Genomic DNA, 20,942 nt, shown 5'->3' with positions numbered 1-20,942 from the left:
TGAGGGGTAGTTATAAAGGTAGCTGAGTAGAGAGAGACGCACTGAAGACTGAGGATTTGGAGCAATTCCTGCTGAATGGATATCTCTGGCTTCCAAAATATAAAGGAAAAACTGTTTCCCTTTCCAGGAAGTTCTTGTCCATTTCACTCACAATAAAGAATGGGTGTCGTTATCAAACATGCAAGCTCTTGCTTAGCTCATCAACATGTTAACAAGGTATTCCAAATAAACCCGTCTCCTCTCATCCAGTTTTGCTCACCATTATCTCATGACTTGACATGACTCAGTCCCACCAGAGTCCCTCCTCACCACAAGAGGACATCTGTCCAGAAGGAAGGGATGTGAGGACCGGCTGACCAAAGGCCCAGGAGACTGCTGGGTTCCTCTGTCATTCCAGAGCCTGGGCTAAATCCAGACAGTTTCCTAGGCAGGAGGCTGCACATTTACATAGGGCCTGTGACACAGGGTCTCACAATAGGCTTAATGTCCTATTATATAACGGGAGGAGAGGCCTGAGAGAACATCGCATGTAGTTCAGGCTGGTCTCCAAATTACTACACAGCCTTCAACTCCTGATCCTCCTGCCTCCTCCTCCCACTGGGATGAGAAGCAAGAAACAGCACACTAAGTTTAAATACCCTCTAGCTTGAAAGACTTCATTGATTTAATGTTCTGTTCTCATTATACATCAATCCCATAATACATACAATGGGGTTCTCATCTGGTCAACCCTGAAGTTGACAGATAAAGTCTACAACAGCAGTTCGCAGCCTGTGGGTCACCTCTCCGGTGGGGGGACAGGGGTACAAATGACCCTTCCACAGGGTTGCTTGCCTAAGACCATCAGAAACACCAATACTTCCATTCTGCCTCCTAACAGTAGCAAAATCAGTTATGAAGGAGCAATGGAATCAATCTTCTGTCTCAGGTCACTACAACTATAGCATTGGCAAAGTTGAGAGCCACTGGCCTAAGAAAAAGAGACTAATTCTATAATTATATACCCAGTTGGGAGTGGAGATCAGTCTATACTCTAATCTTCCCAACTAGTCTCTCTTCACAAGCTATGTTTTACAGCCTGCAAGCTACTCTGAAAAATAAATCATTTAATAAAAATTCCTAGTGGGCTGAAGAAATGGCTCAGTGAATTGTCTGCTGTGCGAATGTAAAGCTGTGAGCTGGACCTCCCTAGCTCCCACATGAGGGTGAAACATAACGTCTGTAACACAGTAGGGGCAGGGATCACAGTACAGTGGGAGGGGGTGAGGCTGAACGGACCTTCAGAGCACTCTAACCAACCAGCCTAGACAATCCGTGGGCTCCACACTCAACGAGAGACCTCGTCTCCAAAGATCAGGCAGAGAGTACCTGACCTGCACATATACCACACGTAGAGAAACAAGTCACTCTACTACCGTGGGAACAATGTCGAGGTGGACTGGAATGCACCGGGACCCACAGATGTGCACTTCTGTTTTAAGTTCTATCTACCTAACTTCTAAACCACAGCACAAAGACCCCCACGCCCTTGTGTGTTCTGTTCTGTGTGTGATGCCGTCACAGTGGGCTTCTAACATATCCTAACTAGTTATTCTCTGAGAACATATCATGTAAGAAAGGTCTAACCTGGAAAAACCGACTGTTACCTAAATAAAATCTTGTATTTAACTTTTTTGAGTGTATATATGAATGAAACATATGGGGGTAGGGGGTTCCCACCTTGCTTGAGAAATAACTCTAGTTGTTAGTGCTGCACTCACAGGCCAGCTGAGCCCCTGGGAATCCTCTCCACTCCTCCTCCCCGTGCTAAAGGAGCACTGAGATTGTGACACAGTCTGCCAATTGGCTTTGCCTGGGTTCTGGGATTCAAACACGGGTCCCCAGGCTTACACAGCAAGCACGTTACCCACTGAGCCGTCTCAGCCTAAAGCAATTGTAAAAGGAATCGCCAAATGTCATTTTCCAACATCAGGTTGAAAGCACACACGCCACAGAGGACAGCAAGGAAAACAAATGGCAGCTGTGGACACGGATGCACCAGAGAGCGCGCCCAAGATATAGAGATGAAGAAATTCCATAACCCAGTCTGGGAATGAAGACCTTGAGGCACGGTCAAAGTCAGAAATGCTAGGTGGAATGCCAAGATAGCCGTTTCTCACTCACAGGATTCAGAGTTAACATAACCAAGTTTACCCCCAAGAATTTACCCCCCAAGAATTTGCCCCCGAGAGCCAAGTAAGAGCCTCCGAAGAGCAGAACTCTTCAGCTACAGTGCAGCTTGTTACACTGAAAGTTGACCACTAGATGGCGACACATCCCCACTTTCTCAGTACCAGCCGGGTCTTAAAAGATTAGCCACCACACTAGAAAACGCCTTTTAAATGCCAGAAGGCTTTCGCTTCCTTACATTCTGAATGTTGATCTGTAGTTCTGTCTTGTAGTGGTTGAAGTCTTTGGAAAGCTCGTGACCTTGATGATAGAAAGTGAACATTCCCTGAAAAAAGGACAGCATCTACAACGAAGGAGAGGAGTGTTAGTGCATGGAAGCAAGCAAGGCTTGCATTAACACCGCCATCCCCAACACCGCCATCCCCAACACCGCCATCCCCAACACCGCCATCCCCAACACCGCCATCCCCAACACCGCCATCCCCAACACCGCCATCCCCAACACCGCCATCCCCAACACCGCCATCCCCAACACCGCCATCCCCAACACCGCCATCCCCAACACCGCCATCCCCAACACCGCCATCCCCAACACCGCCATCCCCAACACCGCCATCCCCAACACCGCCATCCCCACATCCAACCGCCTCTGCCACTGTCACTCCACTGAAATAAAGTAGTCACAAAGAAGTCACTAGAAATGAAATAACTGTAAGTTGCCAGTCTGTGTGGAAAATTATGAACAAGCTGAGTTTGAATTCCCTAGCTCCCACATAAAGGTGTCTCCACGTCTGTAACACAGTAGGGGCAGGGATCACAGTATGGTGGTTAAGGGTGAGACTGAATAGACCTCTGAAGCTCTCTGACAATCCACGAGCTCCACATTCAATGGGACCGTTCACAAATATCAGCATCATTGAGCAATTTTTACACCATCTTCTCCAAGAAAAATCCAGCTCTAAGTCATCCATTAGAACCTCATGAGTCTGGGCAATCCTGATGGCAGCGGCTACACACAGGAGAGTCGCATCAGTGGAAGCATGGGGGGAGTCAGTCGCATCGGTGGAACCATGGGGGGCTCGTGGCTTCCAGGCACTGTTGCCAAAATGCTCAGTGATGGGGAATTACTAAGACCTTAGCTTCCTAGTGACTCCTAACCTGTCCCTTCCTAGAAGGGGTTCACTTCCACCCACAGGTCAGTGCATCCAGTGCTAAAGTGAGCAAACGTGACTGGAGAAAAGTAAGTCTTTTTTTTTTTTTTTGGTTCTTTTTTTCGGAGTTGGGGACCGAACCCAGAGCCTTGCGCTTCCTAGGTAAGCGCTCTACCACTGAGCTAAATCCCCAGCCCCGAAAATAAGTCTTAAATCCTGAATTTATTTTCTTCAGGACACTGCAAGGTAAAGGCAATAAAAGGTGGTGAGGGTGGGTCACCCACTGGACCCTTGTTGTGGCACTGGGCAAGTCACTAATCTTTACCTTCTATGTCTTTCCTTGCTACAGGGACACATGAGTGTGTCACTGAGTCAGTGTGTATGTGAGAGAGACAGGCAGCACTTAGACAATAACTCCAACCAAGGCACGCGAACGCACGCACACACGCACACACGCACATACACACACACACACACAGCCAATTAATGCACACAAGTGTTATTCCAACATGAAAGGAACACTTGAAGGCGTAATTTTCTCTGATTATTGACTTGGGTTGATTTTATTACTCCCAAATGCCTATTTTTAAGTATCACTTAATTATCCCTTTGCTCCTCATCATGTGTACGATGAATCAACTACAGTATCTGAATTATAGCTCAGTGAAGCCATGTAAGGGAAAATGCAGCTTGTATTAAAAGTATCAGACTTCCAATCCTTCACAACTTTTTGCTTTGCACAAAGCATCGTGTATACTTGGTTTTCAGAAGATGTTTATATCCACTTCCTCTAAGTGCCTATTAATATGTAAGTAACGACTCATTAGAAGCACCACAGTAACCACAAAACTAGGGGCTGGAGAGACGGCCCCATGTGCATGTTCTGGTCTTCTAGAGGAATCAAGTAAAATGCCCACAGCCACGCGAGTGGCAAGCCACCTACGAGCCCTGCTCCAGGACGCTCCGCTGACACTGTGCTCACGTGCACATCCACACACTTTAAAAACACAAACGTTTCTGTTGGAGAAAGCCATTAACAAAACTGCTTCAAATGCTACCGTGTGACATAGAAATAATCATGAATATATGAAACAAAAACGCATTTAAGCGAGTGCACTATCATCTCATCACACTGCCTCTCGCATTCACAGACCAAATGCAGTGCTTAAGGCCATGCATAGGAGCTGTGCCCCTGACAGGGGTGGGGGTGGGGGAGGGCTGTGCCCCTGACAGGGGGGGGGGTGGGGGGGGGGGTGCTGTACTCCTGACGGGGGCAGGAGAGGGCTGTGCCAAGACCTCCCAACAGTTTGATGTTTTCCTAGCCTTTCCCAGCCTGTGTCCACCCTTCATGTGAGGTCTCCCTCAGTCTTTACACAACGGAATCCATGGCAACCAACGTCCTGCTACTCACCGGCTCCACGAACTCGAACTTCTTCCTTTCCTGGATTTCCTGGAGCTTACACACGTATTCAAGAGAGAGCTCGTAGAAATGCTGCCGGTTCTGTTCCACTTGGAGGTCAGCCTGCATCAAAACAAGCACTGTTAGCTGACCCCACAACAGGGGACCATCAAACCAGAGGTCAACAGCCCGGTGCTGGCCACGGCAGGGCACTTTTATAAACTTGTATTAGAACTTGTGTCCAACTCATTGCTACTCTCCTGTCACAGCAGGACAGCACCACTGCTCCAAGGACATAACATACAGAAAAGTCTAAAATGGCCCTTCCCAAACTCTAAAGAAGAGCTTGATGTCCCTCAAAGACTGAAGATTAGGGATTACACTTCTCCGTGGAACAGAGTCAAAAGTCCCAGCAACACCACCTGCATAAGCAAGTCCTCTAAGGGTAAAGCTTTCTTGCCACAGTCACCCGGGCACTGGGTGAGGGGTGTGGAGGTGGGCGGATGCTTAAACCCACAGGATGCTAGATCCCCAGAGCACAGGGGCTCCCACTGCCAGCTGGAAGCTATTCATACTGCATTCCACTCATCTTGCCTGGCGAGGACAGAGGGACAGAGGGACAGAGAACAGAGGGAGCACCTTGCCAGAGAAGACAGCTGAAGGCTCATCTCAGAAGCCATCTTTAGAGGTTATCAAGCAATACCATTCTTCAACTCTGCTAATTTTTACCCCTTGAAGCGTGCATTTAGGGCTTTCTCCAAATCAGACGCCCAGATGGACAAGCACACATGGTGAGCACCGGTCATGAGGGAAGCACAGTGACCCCACCACACACCCATCAGGGTGGCTGCTAGGAGCGGTTCTCATCACAGAGAAAGCCATGGCAGATCCAAAAACCATAAAAGTAGGGTGATGATGTTACCATCATACACTTTGGGGTACACGTGCAGATAACTGAGAACAAGGATAGCACCACGGGTGCAGCCGCGAGTGTAGCAATGCTGTTCACGACTCGGAGCTGGAAGCAACTGACATTCTATGGACACGGGACAAATGTGCTCTCGGAATAAATCCACCCTTTAAAGTGGACGGGGCTGGAGAGCTAGGGTAAGAGCGCCTGCGGAACAAACACAAGGACCCTAGAAGCTACATAACATGTCGGGTGTGGTCATACACATGCATGTAACAGCGCTATGGGGGGTCCCATCATTACTGGAGCACCCCCCCGCCGCCGCCGCACAAGACAGCAATGCCCAAGAGTCCCTAAAGAGTGTGGAGATAAACTCTGGAGGTGGTCTCAGAGAACAGATCTGCTGTCCTGCACACAAGTAGCCACCTACATGGTGGAGGCCTATCGACTGTGACTGTAAGCACATTACCTCAGATTGGACAGTGAGGGCTCACACCACCCGGGTCTCTGTGAACAAAACACACTCAAGGGGACATGGAGAGTCCAGGCTTGTCGCAGGCCAGCTGCCGGCTACTCACACTGCTCCAGACTTCAGGAGCATGGTGTGCCACGCTTACTAGTTAGAAGGGCAGTGTGCCAGGTAGGCTGGGCACCAAGTCTTGCCTGCATTCTCTCCTATGTGGGTGGGGGAGGAGGGTAAGGGAGTGGAGGCAGGAGGATTGCTGGGGCTTGCTGGCCTTTAGCCTAGTTCCAGGTTCAAGGGAATAAGGCAGAGAGTAACAGAGCAAGACACTGGATGTCCTCTTGCTCTTTCCTTTGGCTTACACACACACACACACACACACACACACACACACACACACACACCCGCGCGCGCGCGCATCCATACACAATGAAATATAACAAAAGGAGGCAAATCATGATGGGTGAAATGAGCAGCTGTTAACACCAGCACTTGGGGAGCTAAGGGACATGACCAGGACTAGGCTGGACTACATAGCGAGATCATGGCTTTACGAAGAAGAGGAAGCAGATTCTGGCCACATGGATGGACTCTTAGGCTCTCATACGAAAGGCAGTGTATATCAGACATAGAAAGAGAAACTCCTACACTTGAGGGATCTAAGATAGACAAACAGAAAGACAGTTGTGCTGAGAGCACAGGAGGAGTCACAGTTTCACAAATAAGGGTCTTCTGATTGGGTAGGTACAAAGAAGGCCTGGAGATGGCTGGGGAACGGCCACACAGCCAAGTAAAGCATTAAGCCAATGCCCCCGCACTATTCAAATGGCTAAAATAAACTGGAAGATAAATATTTTCCCACAAATTTTCAGAAGTTTCTAAAGACAAGGTGGTATTTCTCTGGTAATTAAAAGTCTTTGAGTAAAAGAAAATTTAAGTATAAAGTTAGCAAAATGAGAGTTTCTACCTAAAAACCATGGCTGTTTGTATCTGATTATTCATCTACCAACAGTATAACCCAAAGCCAAAACCCGTAATCACGCTGAGCAGTTAAGAAACTCTGGCTCGGAAAGCAGTGGTTGGCTCGCATTACCCTCACGAGGCATTGCTGTGCACAGAGCCGAATGGTTCTCAAGTCTTCTCGCTATGGCTTCCCCTTACACTGCTGAGCACCCTGAGTCTTAATGTCTGAACACCCAGAGCTGCTGGGCCATGGACTTTTCTGATTCTCTCTCCAGATTCCCCAGTTCACAGCTAGCTCATAACTTTCGATATTACCACAAAATACTCCAGTTGTTCTTAGGAGGACAGAATGACTCCTGGTCCCTGCCCTAGTCTAAAATGCACTAACTTTTCCTAACACGTTATGATTGGATACAGTGTACATGTGTCCTGTAAATTTTAATGTACTGAGAAGCCTGGCCTCTGATATGTCATTCTTGGAGTGATGGAATCTTCAAGAAATGAGGCCTGCTCTGGGGTTATCAAGTCACGGAGGCACAACCGTTGGGAGGGATTAATGAAAATCTCATGGAAGTGGATGGATTCCCATGAAACTAGATGGTTTTAAGAAGCCTGGCACCTCCCCTAAATCTCTTATACAAACACTGTCGCACGAAGCACATCACCACGGTGAGGCCCCTATCAAAGCCAAGAAGGTGCCAATGTCACACTCAGATCTCCAGGACTATGAGCTAAGTACATGTTCTGTTTATAAATCACCCATCTGTGTGCGGGTTTTAACAGCAACACAAAATGAAGTAGCACACACAGTAATCAAAAGCTGTTATTAACTAATTAATAAAAAACTGGATTATAATCCAACTGTAGCTCTCCATACATGCAAAAGAACGGCCACACAAAAGCTCGCCAAAGCAATGAGCATCTAGAAGCAAACCTCCTCAGTCAGTCTCTCCTCTCCTTAAGGCCTACAAGCTTAGAAGAGAGCTGTTTCAAGTGGGTGTCCGTACGTCTGGGAAGAACAGAGAAATCAAGACAGAAAGTACGTTCTACCAAAATGAAACTGGAAGCATCTCGCCTTCTGTGCCTCTCAAGCTCATGACTTGCACTTTACTTATCTTTGGGACTGATGACACTGTCGAAGCCATAACTCACTGTGCACACATCCTGTTTGTGGTTCTCACTCTGACCGGCACTATTCTAGGCAGAATGGATAGGGGACTGAATTGTAGCCTTCAGCGAGCTTATGGTCAATGAAAGAAGCCATGTACATTACCTAGGAAGAGTGAGAATAAGCCAGAGGCGGTCGATGTACACAGACAGTTGGAGGAGTTGAATAAAGGTGCCTACGACCTAGAGCTGGGCAGAAGAGAGGTAGGCAGGGCCTCGGTTCCAGACGCTTGTGGTCTAAGGAGAGGACCACAAGCAGAGAAGAAAATGAAGAGAAGAAAAGACACAGGGATCATGACAATTGGCCAAGAGAGCTGGCCAATCAGAGTAAGAGCAGCCCAGGCAGAGAATGGCAAGCTACATCACACGGTTATTGGCAGGGAAGTAGATATAATAAATAGATAGATTCTGGGGTAGAATAGCTCTGGTGCTTCAAAGGCTTAATATAAACATAAAGGTCAAAGGTGGGGTAGAATCGCCCGACTGACATTATTTATTAGCCTGACACACATGGCCTAGGCATTAACTATCAGGCAGTATTGATGGAGAGAGACTTGTGGATCTAAGGTAGAACATAGTGGGCAGGGGTTAGGGTATGCCTCGGTGTGAGTCCCAGCAAAAAATGGGCTTACCCTGAGAAAGGTCTGCAGTGCATGGCACACAGGGTCCTGGGCAGGGTGTGCAGTGCATGGCACAGGGTCCTAGGCCGCCCTAAGGTTTCTGAAATCATCAGCTCCGGGGCTTTCAAAGAGGAATGAAAAGGGTGGAAGGGGTTGGAGTGCGGGGACTGAGGCTGCCTCCTACATTATACACAAGAAACATTTAGAACAGGATGGCTAATTAGAGTGATGTGGAGGTGGAAATTAGCTTGGGGCATAAAAATCCTCTCTGAAATAATTGAAAGTGTGAGTGCAGCTTACGGAGAAGAGGGATGAAAACTGCAGCGGGCCAAAATGTCAGCAGCTGTCCTTGCAGAACAGACTGGGGGGAGGGGGGAGGGGAATAACCACTGCACTGCTTCCTGCATTGAATGCAGCAGACTGAAGCATAGACTGAAGCAGGGTCGGGTGGAACCACACATGGCTTCCAACACTGACTGCAGCAAGGAGAGGAGCCATACACCTCAACCACTGTAGTGAGACACACGCAACATGAAAGCCATCTTCTCTTTATGACCCATAGATGACATCGTGAGATGTCATCCAAACGTCAAAGGCAGAAGAAACACAAAACGGAAAACTACCTGTGGGTGTCAAACACTGATCTGTGCACGCATGGAGCCTATAAGAAAAGCATAGCTGCCTGATTCCTGCTATTGCCCTCTGGATGGTACGACAAATGCACACAGAGGGGAACATCACGCCCAGATTCGCTTGTGTTTAAGAGTGAACAAACGGAGAGAAGGCACCTCTGGGCTCTTGTTCGTAGGTCATAATCCTACATGGTGCACCACACTATTGCTAATAAAACTTATGTTCTGGGCTAAAGGAAGGTACTGAGGTCTTCAGTAGCTATGGGGAAAGGAAGAGCGTAATATGTCATACGATCACACTTCGTGTGTGTGTGTGTGTCATACAATCACACTTCATAATTGTGTGTGTGTGTGTGTGTGTGTGTGTGTGTGTGTTCTCAGTGATAAAGAACTATTTCTTCAGAAAAAAGGAGTGCAGACTGCTCTTATAGAAGTTTTCCTCCCAGCATTCTTGACCAGGCAGTTCCCACCAACAATAACTCAGCTCCTGAGGACCTGACTCCATTCTGGTCTCTGTGGGCACTGATACTCATGTCCACATACACCAACACTCATGTGCACAGTCACACACACACACACGCACGCACACACACACACACACACACACACCATTTACATATATATACATATATACACATAATCTATTGTAAAAGTACAAAAGCTCTTTTAAAAGCCTATGCCTCACACTGTGAATAACTGAAGTCTCTATTCAAGCCTATAAGAGGGAGGAAAAAAGTCAAAAAATTTAGAAAAGATGGGGAAAAATGAGAGATAAGATATAAATTCCTTTCAGCTTGCACACTGCTTTAAAAAGAAAGCAAACTCAGTCTATTCACACAAGTAGAATGGATCCACTTTCCAACAAGGAGCTCCCTAGCTCTGGGCGTTCAATCAGACTAATTCTGCTCCTACACATATGAAACAGTGTGTGTGCTCATGCAGTTCACATATGTAAACAGTGTGTGTGCTCATGCAGTTCACATATGTAAAACAGTGTGTGAGCTCATGCAGTTCACATACATGAAACAGTGTAAGCTCGTGCAGTTCACATACGTAAGACACTGTGTAAGGTTCATGCAGTTTACATACAAAAGACAGTGTGTGCGCCCATGCAGTTCACACACATATGTATGAGCTCGTGCAGTTCAATTCCTCAAGACAACTTGAAAGCCAAGAACAGGCCTAGCTGTGTCCACTGAGCATGGTAAGCATGTGGGTTTTGCTAGTTTTTGTTTGTTTTTCAAACTTTTCGAGACTGTTTTTCTGTGTAGCCCTGGCTATCCGGGAATCCACTGTGTAGAACAGGCTGGCCCCAAACTCACAGGGATCTGCCTGCCTTTGCCTCCTGAGTGCTGGGACTGAAGGTGTACACCACTGTGCCCTGTACAGGCAGCTGCTGTGTACCCTTTCTAATGCTGACTAACATTACTGTTCCTGTGAAAATCTCAGAGCCTAATGGTCACTAGTATGAACCACACTGTATGAACCAATACTGTAAGACCTTCATTGTTGCCCCGTTTCACAGACCCCCCCCAGCCCCAATCCACTGAAGAATCTGCTGTTTCCCCATGTCTCCACAATCGCAGGAAAAGCTCTCACACGTGAAGTACACTTTTAAGGAGCATATTGGGTATTTTTAACTTGGAAAGCAAGCCGACAGGACCCTGGTAGGATACCTCCTGCAAGTGCGTGTCCTTCTTCCTGGCAGACAGGGTCAAGTGCTTATCGATTAGACTGTAATTCCTTTCCGTCTCTTTGTCAAACTTCTTTTTTTCTTCCTACAAATTAAAACCAGACAATGGTGGTTACACATAACACACATAAACCACATGTACTGTTAACCTACCAGAGGATAAAATATGAAAAACGTCTAAAATAAAGCAAGAGGGCACTAAACATGAAGGAGCTTCTGAGGCAATGCCTCTGTCCCCAAGCCACAGCCACCATCGAGTCAGAGCTGGGACTAGGAAGATACTCCCCATACCGTGTACTCTTGAGGTTTCCCCAAACCTTGACTACGTTCAATTCTTCACATTCATTCGAGTTGGGAGATAATGATATGTCAATCTTCTCTCACAGAAAGAAAAACAGAAAAGGTTGAGCTTTAAAAACAAACTTTCAGCTGGGTGGTGGTAGCACTCCTTTAATCTCAGCCCTGGGGAGACAGAGACAGGTGGATCCCTGAGTCCAAGGTCAGCCTGGTCCCAGGACAACCAGGGTTACACAGAGATACCCTGTCTCGTGGGGAAGCAGCAGGGAATGAATAAATACAGCTTTCTCTGGACTTTGCTACAAGGTGAAATTCATTATAAACTCAGTAAGTTTGGCCATATTTTTGACATAACACTCCTAGAACATCTCAGGGAAATCGTCAGAGTTCAGGTTGAATATACAACGCTCTACGCAGAACTGCCAGAGTTCCATCCCTGCCTCAGATGCATAGAGCAGTGAAGAGAAGCTGCAATTGGTCAACAGACCCCAACACAACAATGACACTGACATCAGCTGGTTTGCTCAACTCACGGTGAATTTCTCCAGCACCGCCTGGAACTACAGTCTACTTTTGCTATGAAGGCATCTTGAGAAAACAAGTAACCCAGCTTCTGAATGTAAAGACGACAGAGAAGGCACTGCTCAGCTAGACACATTTTTAGCAAACACTTTTAGCCTCATGAGAACACGCTACGTCCTTGGATACTACAAGCATGTCGTAGACGTCACGGTCCTGCTTGCTGCTCACAGCGTCCCAGCACATCCCCTTCCTTAGCTTCCTAAGTCAGCAATGGCGACCTACCACAGCCTTTCCTAGCAGGAGTTTTCTCTTTTAGGGAAGATGAAACAAAGAATGTGATTTGTTTTGTGTCCTGGTATTCATGCCCGCACTACACAGGACACATTGTAGGATCTGAGGACAGGACCGCCCTCTGCCTCGTCCTGTAAGACCACGAATTAATCCTTACATTCATGAAGATGAGACTTGGGAATCAGTGTTGATTTTTCCCAATTATTAAATGCTCCAACTCCAGTTACCAAGTGGAAAAGCTAAAAAACAAAAATGTGGGGTAGAGAGACGGTCCTCTTCCAGGAGCACGTTCCTTTCCTAGCGCCTAAACAGAAACTCTGACTCTAGGCCCGGGAAATCAGACTCGGTGAGTGCTGCATACGGTGCACAGACATGCATACAAGCAAAACACCCGCACGTAAAAAATAGAATGGTCGGTAAGTCGTCTCCCAAAATGCCTGACAAGGAGAATCTAAGTTTTCCTCAGAACGGCCTGGGATGTCCTATGCTGACAACCATAGTCCATGGTGGGTGAGGGACAACGTGGGAGTCAGGCAGCTTTCCTTCAGCTTCCAACTTTTCAGTCTGCCTCTGAAACAGAAGCATTTTTCCTTTATCTTTATGACCAGGGTAGTTCATAGCATCTCTGTACGTGTACGGTCTATTACAATTAGAGACAGCTACCATCTCTCCGCTTTCCTTGAGCTTCTTGTCGACTATTTTAATAGCAGGAAGTCCTGTCCACCCCACACTGTGGACTCCACCACAGCATCTATTTAAAAGTGGCATCGTGGAGACTCCATTGCGACCTGGATACGCGTGGTCACTTGGTGTATGGTCACCTGCAGGAGCAACTGTGACAGACCTGGCTGTCTCCACTCGGGAAGCGTGTGCCACCTCTTCTAATTTTCATCAAACAGCTGAAAACATATCAACATGTTTTTATAAAATTACTAAACCAAGCAAAGATTAAATATCACTCATGAGAAGATACCTTATAGTGTTATAAAACCGCACATGTGAGAAAAGACAGAGATATGGCTTAAATTTAGCAGCGTGGGATAAAATAAGAACAATGTAAATATATACATGGGAGAGGAGTTCCCGAACCTGAGACCCGCCACTCACATTCACAGACCTCTTAAAGGGCACTCACGGTAAAATATACACAAAGGCGCCCGGAGGAGAGCGCCCCACATTTAAATGCATCACTGAACTAGGCAGATCGGTGTTAACTGTTTGACTGGGAAACAGAAACTGAACCCCACCCGTGTCAAAATTAATTCCAGATGGGCTGAGTCACAAGGAAAAAATGAGGCTATACTTCAGAGATCGCCATCAGACCTCGGAATGAAACACTGTCTAAGGAAAGCTGAACCTTCTGCATTTCAGAACAGTGCACAGCCACCCAGCTAACAGGGTAAACAACAAAGGAGGGGAGGGAGGCTGCCACCAATGTCAGAAAGGAACTGGACGCTCAATTCACGGCTACCTTTATACCTTTTACCAACACGTTTACCTTTCCATAAAAAATAAACCATAGGGGCTGGGGATTTAGCTCAGTGGTAGAGCGCTTACCTAGGAAGCGCAAGGCCCTGGGTTCGGTCCCCAGCTCCGAAAAAAAGAACCAAAAAAAATAAATAAATAAATAAAATAAACCATAAAAACATGAATGTAACTACATATTGTGCCAGAATTTTACTTTTGTTTTGGGAGAGAGAGGATTTTTCGTATTAAATTTTCTTTAATGTGACTATCTTTGTACAGTTATCTACATTTCAGAACTTTTCTTGAGAAACTAAAAGGTTTACCTCTCACATATAAACATTAAATAACATCCAGTGTTTGAGGAGTCTAGAGAATTTAACCATTTTCTTAGGGCATTCCAAGTCTTCTCTCTGTATATGAGTGAGGAGGTGAAGGGACTACTCCTCACAGGGCTTAGGACCCAGTGCGAGCAGCTATCACCAAGGATGCTCTTCCAACACCCCATGAAGCAGAGTCCTCCACCTCCTTTCCATTCTCCACGCCCCACTAACATCCCGCTGCCAATGAGACCCAGTCCCGGGGTGAGTCTACCCACTTCAGCACCCTGTGTGCCCCAGGGCCTCACGCTGTGCCTTCTGAGGCACAAGTAGGTGCTTTATAACTAAAATGAAAGTAACAGGATTACCCACAGCAACACTCCTGTTTTACCAAAGCACTCGATATGATAAACCACTCCAGTGGGCTGGTCTCACCAACACTTTGCAGTTGTTTACAGAATCTTGGTAAGTCAGTTTTTATTAAATCTATCTGTTAGACATATTCTTGGAAAGAAATGTTTTTAAAATGTGACGAGTTTGGTCCCAGGCAGGAGTGAGAAGTGATAATCTATGAAACAACATTTGTTTCAAGTCCCGTGTTTAAATTTTTGTGTCAAACTCCGCTCTCTCCACGGTCAGCTGAATAGTCAGTCAGTCAGACCAGTCTGGGGCGTCCACTTCATTCTTACATGCTCCTGCTACTAGTTCAGAGGGGTCCGAGAAAGCAATTTTAGATTCTTGTACTTGCACAGTTTACTCGTGTGCTTGCCTCTAATGAGCAATGGCTTTCAAGGTGCTTGGGGACACTGCAAAATAAATGCCAACACTGTCCAGAAGAAGGAAAGAGCGTGGAAATGAGTTAAGAGATGAAGCAAGCCTTATGTAAATGTCCAGCGGCACCATTACACAGCCCAGTGTACACAGTGTCTTGCCAGCGTGCCAAGGCCAGTGAGCGCTCACACAGGGTTGGATCCCATGAAGCCCACAGGAAGAAAAACAGAAGAACCTGCAAAACAGAAACAAGCCCAAACCTGGCAGACATGCGTCAAGGAAGGTACAGCAAAACAGAACAAAACCATCCAGAGAACCCTAGAAGGCTTTTTACATCCAATTTACAAAAACCGCCTATTGCCTTAGATTACATTTAAACCAGAGCTAAACATGTCATTAGGCTTCTGGAAACGAGAGAATGCAGGCACAGATGAAACCAAAAAGCCCCACAGAGAGGCACAGCAGGTGAGGTCAGCACATGGGGAGAGGAGAAGTCAAGATGCTGACAGAGACACCTGGAGACTCCCAGGCCTGCAACTTTTAAATACTCTGTTGTTATCTCCACAGGAAAACAGTTCTGTGCTGTTCAAGAAGCTCTTCAAACTAAGAAAGTCTTTATTAAAGCATATCATGCAAGCACGCTAGCCAAAGGAACACAAAGATGGGGTTGTCAAAAACTGAGTGTCTAGAAAGCAGGGACACACATGTGTGTACACACACACACACACACACACACACACACACACACACACACACGGACCTAAACTGCAACTCCTCTCTAGTTCCTACAGAACTATTATTGACCAAACAAGCTCCTTTCTAGATATCTATGGTAAGGCAAGGTGGAGGCTTCTGGAAGGTAATAAATGAGACATGATCATTAAAGATTTAACGACATAATGTAAGGGATGGCTATGTATGTACGACTCTTAGAAGCAACCACTTCTGTTTATTATGTTTAAGGGTAGGGAGTTTTCTAGGGTCCCACTTGGTTTTTCCAGGGGTCACCAACAGACAGGACAGCAATTCCCCATACTGTACTGACCAAGAATGTAGCTAAATTCTTCAAAAACCCTGCTGCCAGAAACAGGACTTAGAGATAGTATTTGGTCACTGCACAGCTTGAGCCATACACTAGATCAGCGCAGTAATCTCTCCCTGTGAGGGGCCCGTTTAGAACACAAAGGAAGCCCAGGAGAAGGGAAAAGGCATCGGAGAAGATTTTGCTAATGTTCAACAGAAGAAAGAAACAATACAAAACCTGCGCAGGGGAAGGGCCAGGGCTTTTTCTGTCTATGAATATCAAGGGAAAGGGGACAAAGTTCACATCCCCAGTGCTGTGTGGAAGAAAGTAACAAACATGGAAGGTCTCTTCCCTACTTCAAATTTATTTTGGCTGTCTCTTTGCTCTCAGTGGTTGACAACTCATAAATGTTTTGTCTCTCACACATACACAAGGAGGGGAGGGGAGGGGAAGGAGGGAGGGGGAGGGAAGAGAGGGAAGGGAGGGAGGCCAGGAAGTGGAGGTGATGGAAATTATTTCTCTAGGTTAACTTTAAGGCTAAGACCACAAACCTTAGAAGCTGCTAAAATAGATTCATGCTCCCCTGTGGCAAAGCCGCTTGCTGTATTGTTCCCAGAAATCCTGGCTGCATCTCAGATCCTTGAGTGTGAGGCTGTAGTTCACTCTCATGTCCCTAATCATAAAGTCTAGCACAGTGCTAGTTCTCCACAAACCAGAGAAGCATGCACACACCACTGCACTGCACTCTACGGTGGAGAGACTTCTATCTAGAAAGGGAAGAAGACTCTCCTCAGCGTGGTCTCACCAGAGATGATTAGCGGATGTTTTACTGCCCATCTAGGTGTTTTGTTTTGTTTTCAATTTCCCCTCCCTGAGGGGAAAAAGTGCATTTCAAACATCAAACAACAGATGGTCTAGCCCAGCACCTCCCTCGACTCTGCCAGAGGTAAGCCACGTGTATAGCAGCAGCAGGGACTCGGGCGTGTTCTGTTTCTGAGTGGGTTCAAATTAGACACAAACCTTTACAGCTCCAAGTTGCTCTTTTCTGAATTTCTCCAAGGGCTTAATCAGGGTTTCAGTCACACTTAATGCCTAGAGAACAAGAGTAATAACAAGAACACAGCGTTAGGAAAAAGCAGTGTCTCCCTTTCGGCCTGCACTCCACCCTGAAGTAAAATGAACACCAGCACATTTGGCAGTTTTACTCATTCTGTCAGTGTAACAACTAAGTCAATGTGTGACGTACTAAAAGGCTGCACATCTGTAAATGTTTTCAGGGAAGGGAGCTGGAGCAGCTGGCGAGGATCATGGAACTCAGCCCCACTCAGCCCCACAGCTCTCCACAGAACAGCGAGGAGGCTATCCGGAAACAACAAAGGGCTCTATCATACCCACCAACAGAACACTTCTGTAGGCCACGGTTTTCACCTCCTCCTCCTCAGAGATTTACAAGTCAATTACATTCCTTCAATTGGTCCTCGGACTGAATTAAGAGAAGGACTGAGAACTGTGGATATTCTTCCAAATACAAGGAATCTGGACTAGACTGCCCCACTGACAATTCCTTGTCCTTGAGAGGGGAGAAGGTGGATCAGCAACTTCCACAGTCAGAGCAAGTGCTATGACCTGCTCGCAGGCCTGGCATGATGGGAGGGGGTCAAAAGGAGGGACACACACACACACACACACACACACACACACACACACACGCCACAGTCTCATTCATGGCTTACAGTGACTCACTTGCGGCTTTTCATTCAAAACCATGAAATGCTGATGATGCAAATAGAAGGATTATTTACCTAGGGAGGAGAGAGCACACTTAGAAGGAGCATGCTACTAAACTGTGGCCTCTCAGCTGCCAATTCCAAGACTCAGAAACATCCGCAAGGAGAGAAGGCCGTCAAAACACTACACAGGAATGTGTCATCCAACTTTTACAACCCCCACCCCCATCCCCGCCGCCTAAAAAAACTTAACCCAAGCTTGCAATAAAGAGAAAATGGTGAATGACTTTAAAAGGAATGGAATGTATCAGAAATCAAATGTAGTTCCTTCTCCCTCTGCAGGCCAGGTAAGTGCCGACTGTAACCTAAGGCTGCTCTGTACTCACTATATAATGATTTCTTCCAAAATGAACATTCAGAGTACAACGTGAAGAATAAAAGCATGTAACTGTCCCCTCAAACAAGGACACCTGTGTGACACTCGCCCACACGCAAGAAGGAGAGGAACCGTCCACACAGGGAGAAGGGCCTCATCTTCCAACAACACACACACAGGAGAGGAAACGTCCACACAGGGAGAAGGGCCTCGTCTTCCAACAACACACACACAGGAGAGGAAACGTCCACACAGGGAGAAGGGCCTCGTCTTCCAACAACATACACACAGGAGAGGAAACGTCCACACAGGGAGAAGGGCCTCGTCTTCCAACAACATACACACACAGGAGAGGAAACGTCCACACAGGGAGAAGGGCCTCGTCTTCCAACAACACACACACACAGGAGAGGAAACGTCCACACAGGGAGAAGGGCCTCGTCTTCCAACAACATACACACAGGAGAGGAAACATCCACACAGGGAGAAGGGCCTCGTCTTCCAACAACATACACACAGGAGAGGAAACGTCCACACAGGGAGAAGAGCCTCAACTTCCAACAACATACACACAGGAGAGGAAACGTCCACACAGGGAGAAGGGCCTCGTCTTCCAACAACACACACACACAGGAGAGGAACCGTCCACACAGGGAGAAGGGCCTCGTCTTCCAACAACACACACACAGGAGAGGAACCGTCCACACAGGGAGAAGGGCCTCGTCTTCCAACAACACACACACAGGAGAGGAAACGTCCACACAGGGAGAAGGGCCTCGTCTTCCAACAACACACACACACAGGAGAGGAAACGTCCACACAGGGAGAAGGGCCTCGTCTTCCAACAACACACACACACAGGAGAGGAAACGTCCACACAGGGAGAAGGGCCTCGTCTTCCAACAACACACACACACAGGAGAGGAAACGTCCACACAGGGAGAAGGGCCTCGTCTTCCAACAACATACACACAGGAGAGGAAACGTCCACACAGGGAGAAGGGCCTCGTCTTCCAACAACATACACACAGGAGAGGAAACGTCCACACAGGGAGAAGGGCCTCGTCTTCCAACAACATACACACAGGAGAGGAATCGTCCACACAGGGAGAAGGGCCTCGTCTTCCAACAACACACACACAGGAGAGGAACCGTCCACACAGGGAGAAGAGCCTCGTCTTCCAACAACACACACACAGGAGAGGAAACGTCCACACAGGGAGAAGAGCCTCGTCTTCCAACAACACACACACAGGAGAGGAAACGTCCACACAGGGAGAAGGGCCTCGTCTTCCAACAACATACACACAGGAGAGGAAACGTCCACACAGGGAGAAGGGCCTCGTCTTCCAACAACATACACACAGGAGAGGAAACGTCCACACAGGGAGAAGGGCCTCGTCTTCCAACAACACACACACAGGAGAGGAACCGTCCACACAGGGAGAAGGGACTCGTCTTCCAACAACATACACACAGGAGAGGAAACGTCCACACAGGGAGAAGGGCCTCGTCTTCCAACAACACACACACAGGAGAGGAAACGTCCACACAGGGAGAAGAGCCTCGTCTTCCAACAACATACACACACAGGAGAGGAAACGTCCACACAGGGAGAAGGGCCTCGTCTTCCAACAACACACACACACAGGAGAGGAAACGTCCACACAGGGAGAAGGGCCTCGTCTTCCAACAACATACACACAGGAGAGGAAACGTCCACACAGGGAGAAGGGCCTCGTCTTCCAACAACACACACACAGGAGAGGAACCGTCCACACAGGGAGAAGGGACTCGTCTTCCAACAACATACACACACAGGAGAGGAAACGTCCACACAGGGAGAAGGGCCTCGTCTTCCAACAACACACACACACAGGAGAGGAAACGTCCACACAGGGAGAAGGGCCTCATCTTCCAACAACATACACACAGGAGAGGAAACGTCCACACAGGGAGAAGGGCCTCGTCTTCCAACAACACACACACAGGAGAGGAAACGTCCACACAGGGAGAAGGGCCTCGTCTTCCAACAACACACACACAGGAGAAGAACCGTCCACACAGGGAGAAGGGCCTCGTCTTCCAACAACACACACACACAGGAGAGGAAACGTCCACACAGGGAGAAGGGACTCGTCTTCCAACAACACACACACAGGAGAGGAAACATCCACACAGGGAGAAGGGACTTGTCTTCCAACAACATACACACAGGAGAGGAAACGTCCACACAGGGAGAAGGGCCTCGTCTTCCAACAACACACACACAGGAGAGGAAACGTCCACACAGGGAGAAGGGCCTCGTCTTCCAACAACACACACACAGGAGAGGAAACGTCCACACAGGGAGAAGGGCCTCGTCTTCCAACAACACACACACAGGAGAGGAAACGTCCACACAGGGAGAAGGGACTCGTCTTCCAACAACACACACACACAGGAGAGGAACCGTCCACACAGGGAGAAGGGCCTCGTCTTCCAACAACATACACACAGGAGAGGAAACGTCCACACAGGGAGAAGGGCCTCGTCTTCCAACAACATACACACAGGAGAGGAAACGTCCACACAGGGAGAAGGGCCTCGTCTTCCAACAACATACACACAGGAGAGGAAACGTCCACACAGGGAGAAGGGCCTCGTCTTCCAACAACACACACACAGGAGAGGAACCGTCCACACAGGGAGAAGGGCCTCGTCTTCCAACAACACACACACAGGAGAGGAAACGTCCACACAGGGAGAAGAGCCTCGTCTTCCAACAACACACACACAGGAGAGGAAACGTCCACACAGGGAGAAGGGCCTCGTCTTCCAACAACATACACACAGGAGAGGAAACGTCCACACAGGGAGAAGGGCCTCGTCTTCCAACAACATACACACACAGGAGAGGAAACGTCCACACAGGGAGAAGGGCCTCGTCTTCCAACAACACACACACAGGAGAGGAACCGTCCACACAGGGAGAAGGGACTCG

The 20,942-nt window shown here is 47.7% G+C and overlaps 1 protein-coding gene across 19 annotated transcripts in view; it reads right to left on the bottom strand.

Moving 5' to 3' along the window:
* The window catches only part of Arhgap10 (Rho GTPase activating protein 10), a 261,750-nt gene that overhangs the window by 157,031 nt on the left and 83,777 nt on the right, over positions 1–20,942 (bottom strand). For all 19 annotated transcript variants that reach the window (XR_005496688.2, XR_010060031.1, XR_005496687.2 and 16 more), the window contains exons 4-7: positions 16,877–16,948; positions 11,151–11,252; positions 4,732–4,842; positions 2,408–2,512 (exon numbers count right to left, since the gene is read on the bottom strand). Coding sequence is in view for 16 of the 19 variants with exons in the window: in XM_039097993.2 (XP_038953921.1) it covers positions 2,408–2,512; positions 4,732–4,842; positions 11,151–11,252; positions 16,877–16,948 (390 nt within the window). In the remaining 3 variants the exon portion in view is untranslated. The remainder of the gene's footprint in view (positions 1–2,407; positions 2,513–4,731; positions 4,843–11,150; positions 11,253–16,876; positions 16,949–20,942) is intronic.

The sequence above is a fragment of the Rattus norvegicus genome, chromosome 19, assembly GCF_036323735.1.
Source record: "Rattus norvegicus strain BN/NHsdMcwi chromosome 19, GRCr8, whole genome shotgun sequence".
NCBI classification, from domain to species: domain Eukaryota; kingdom Metazoa; phylum Chordata; class Mammalia; order Rodentia; family Muridae; genus Rattus; species Rattus norvegicus.
Note: the sequence above shows the minus strand (reverse complement) of the source record. Positions and strands in the feature narration are given on the sequence as shown.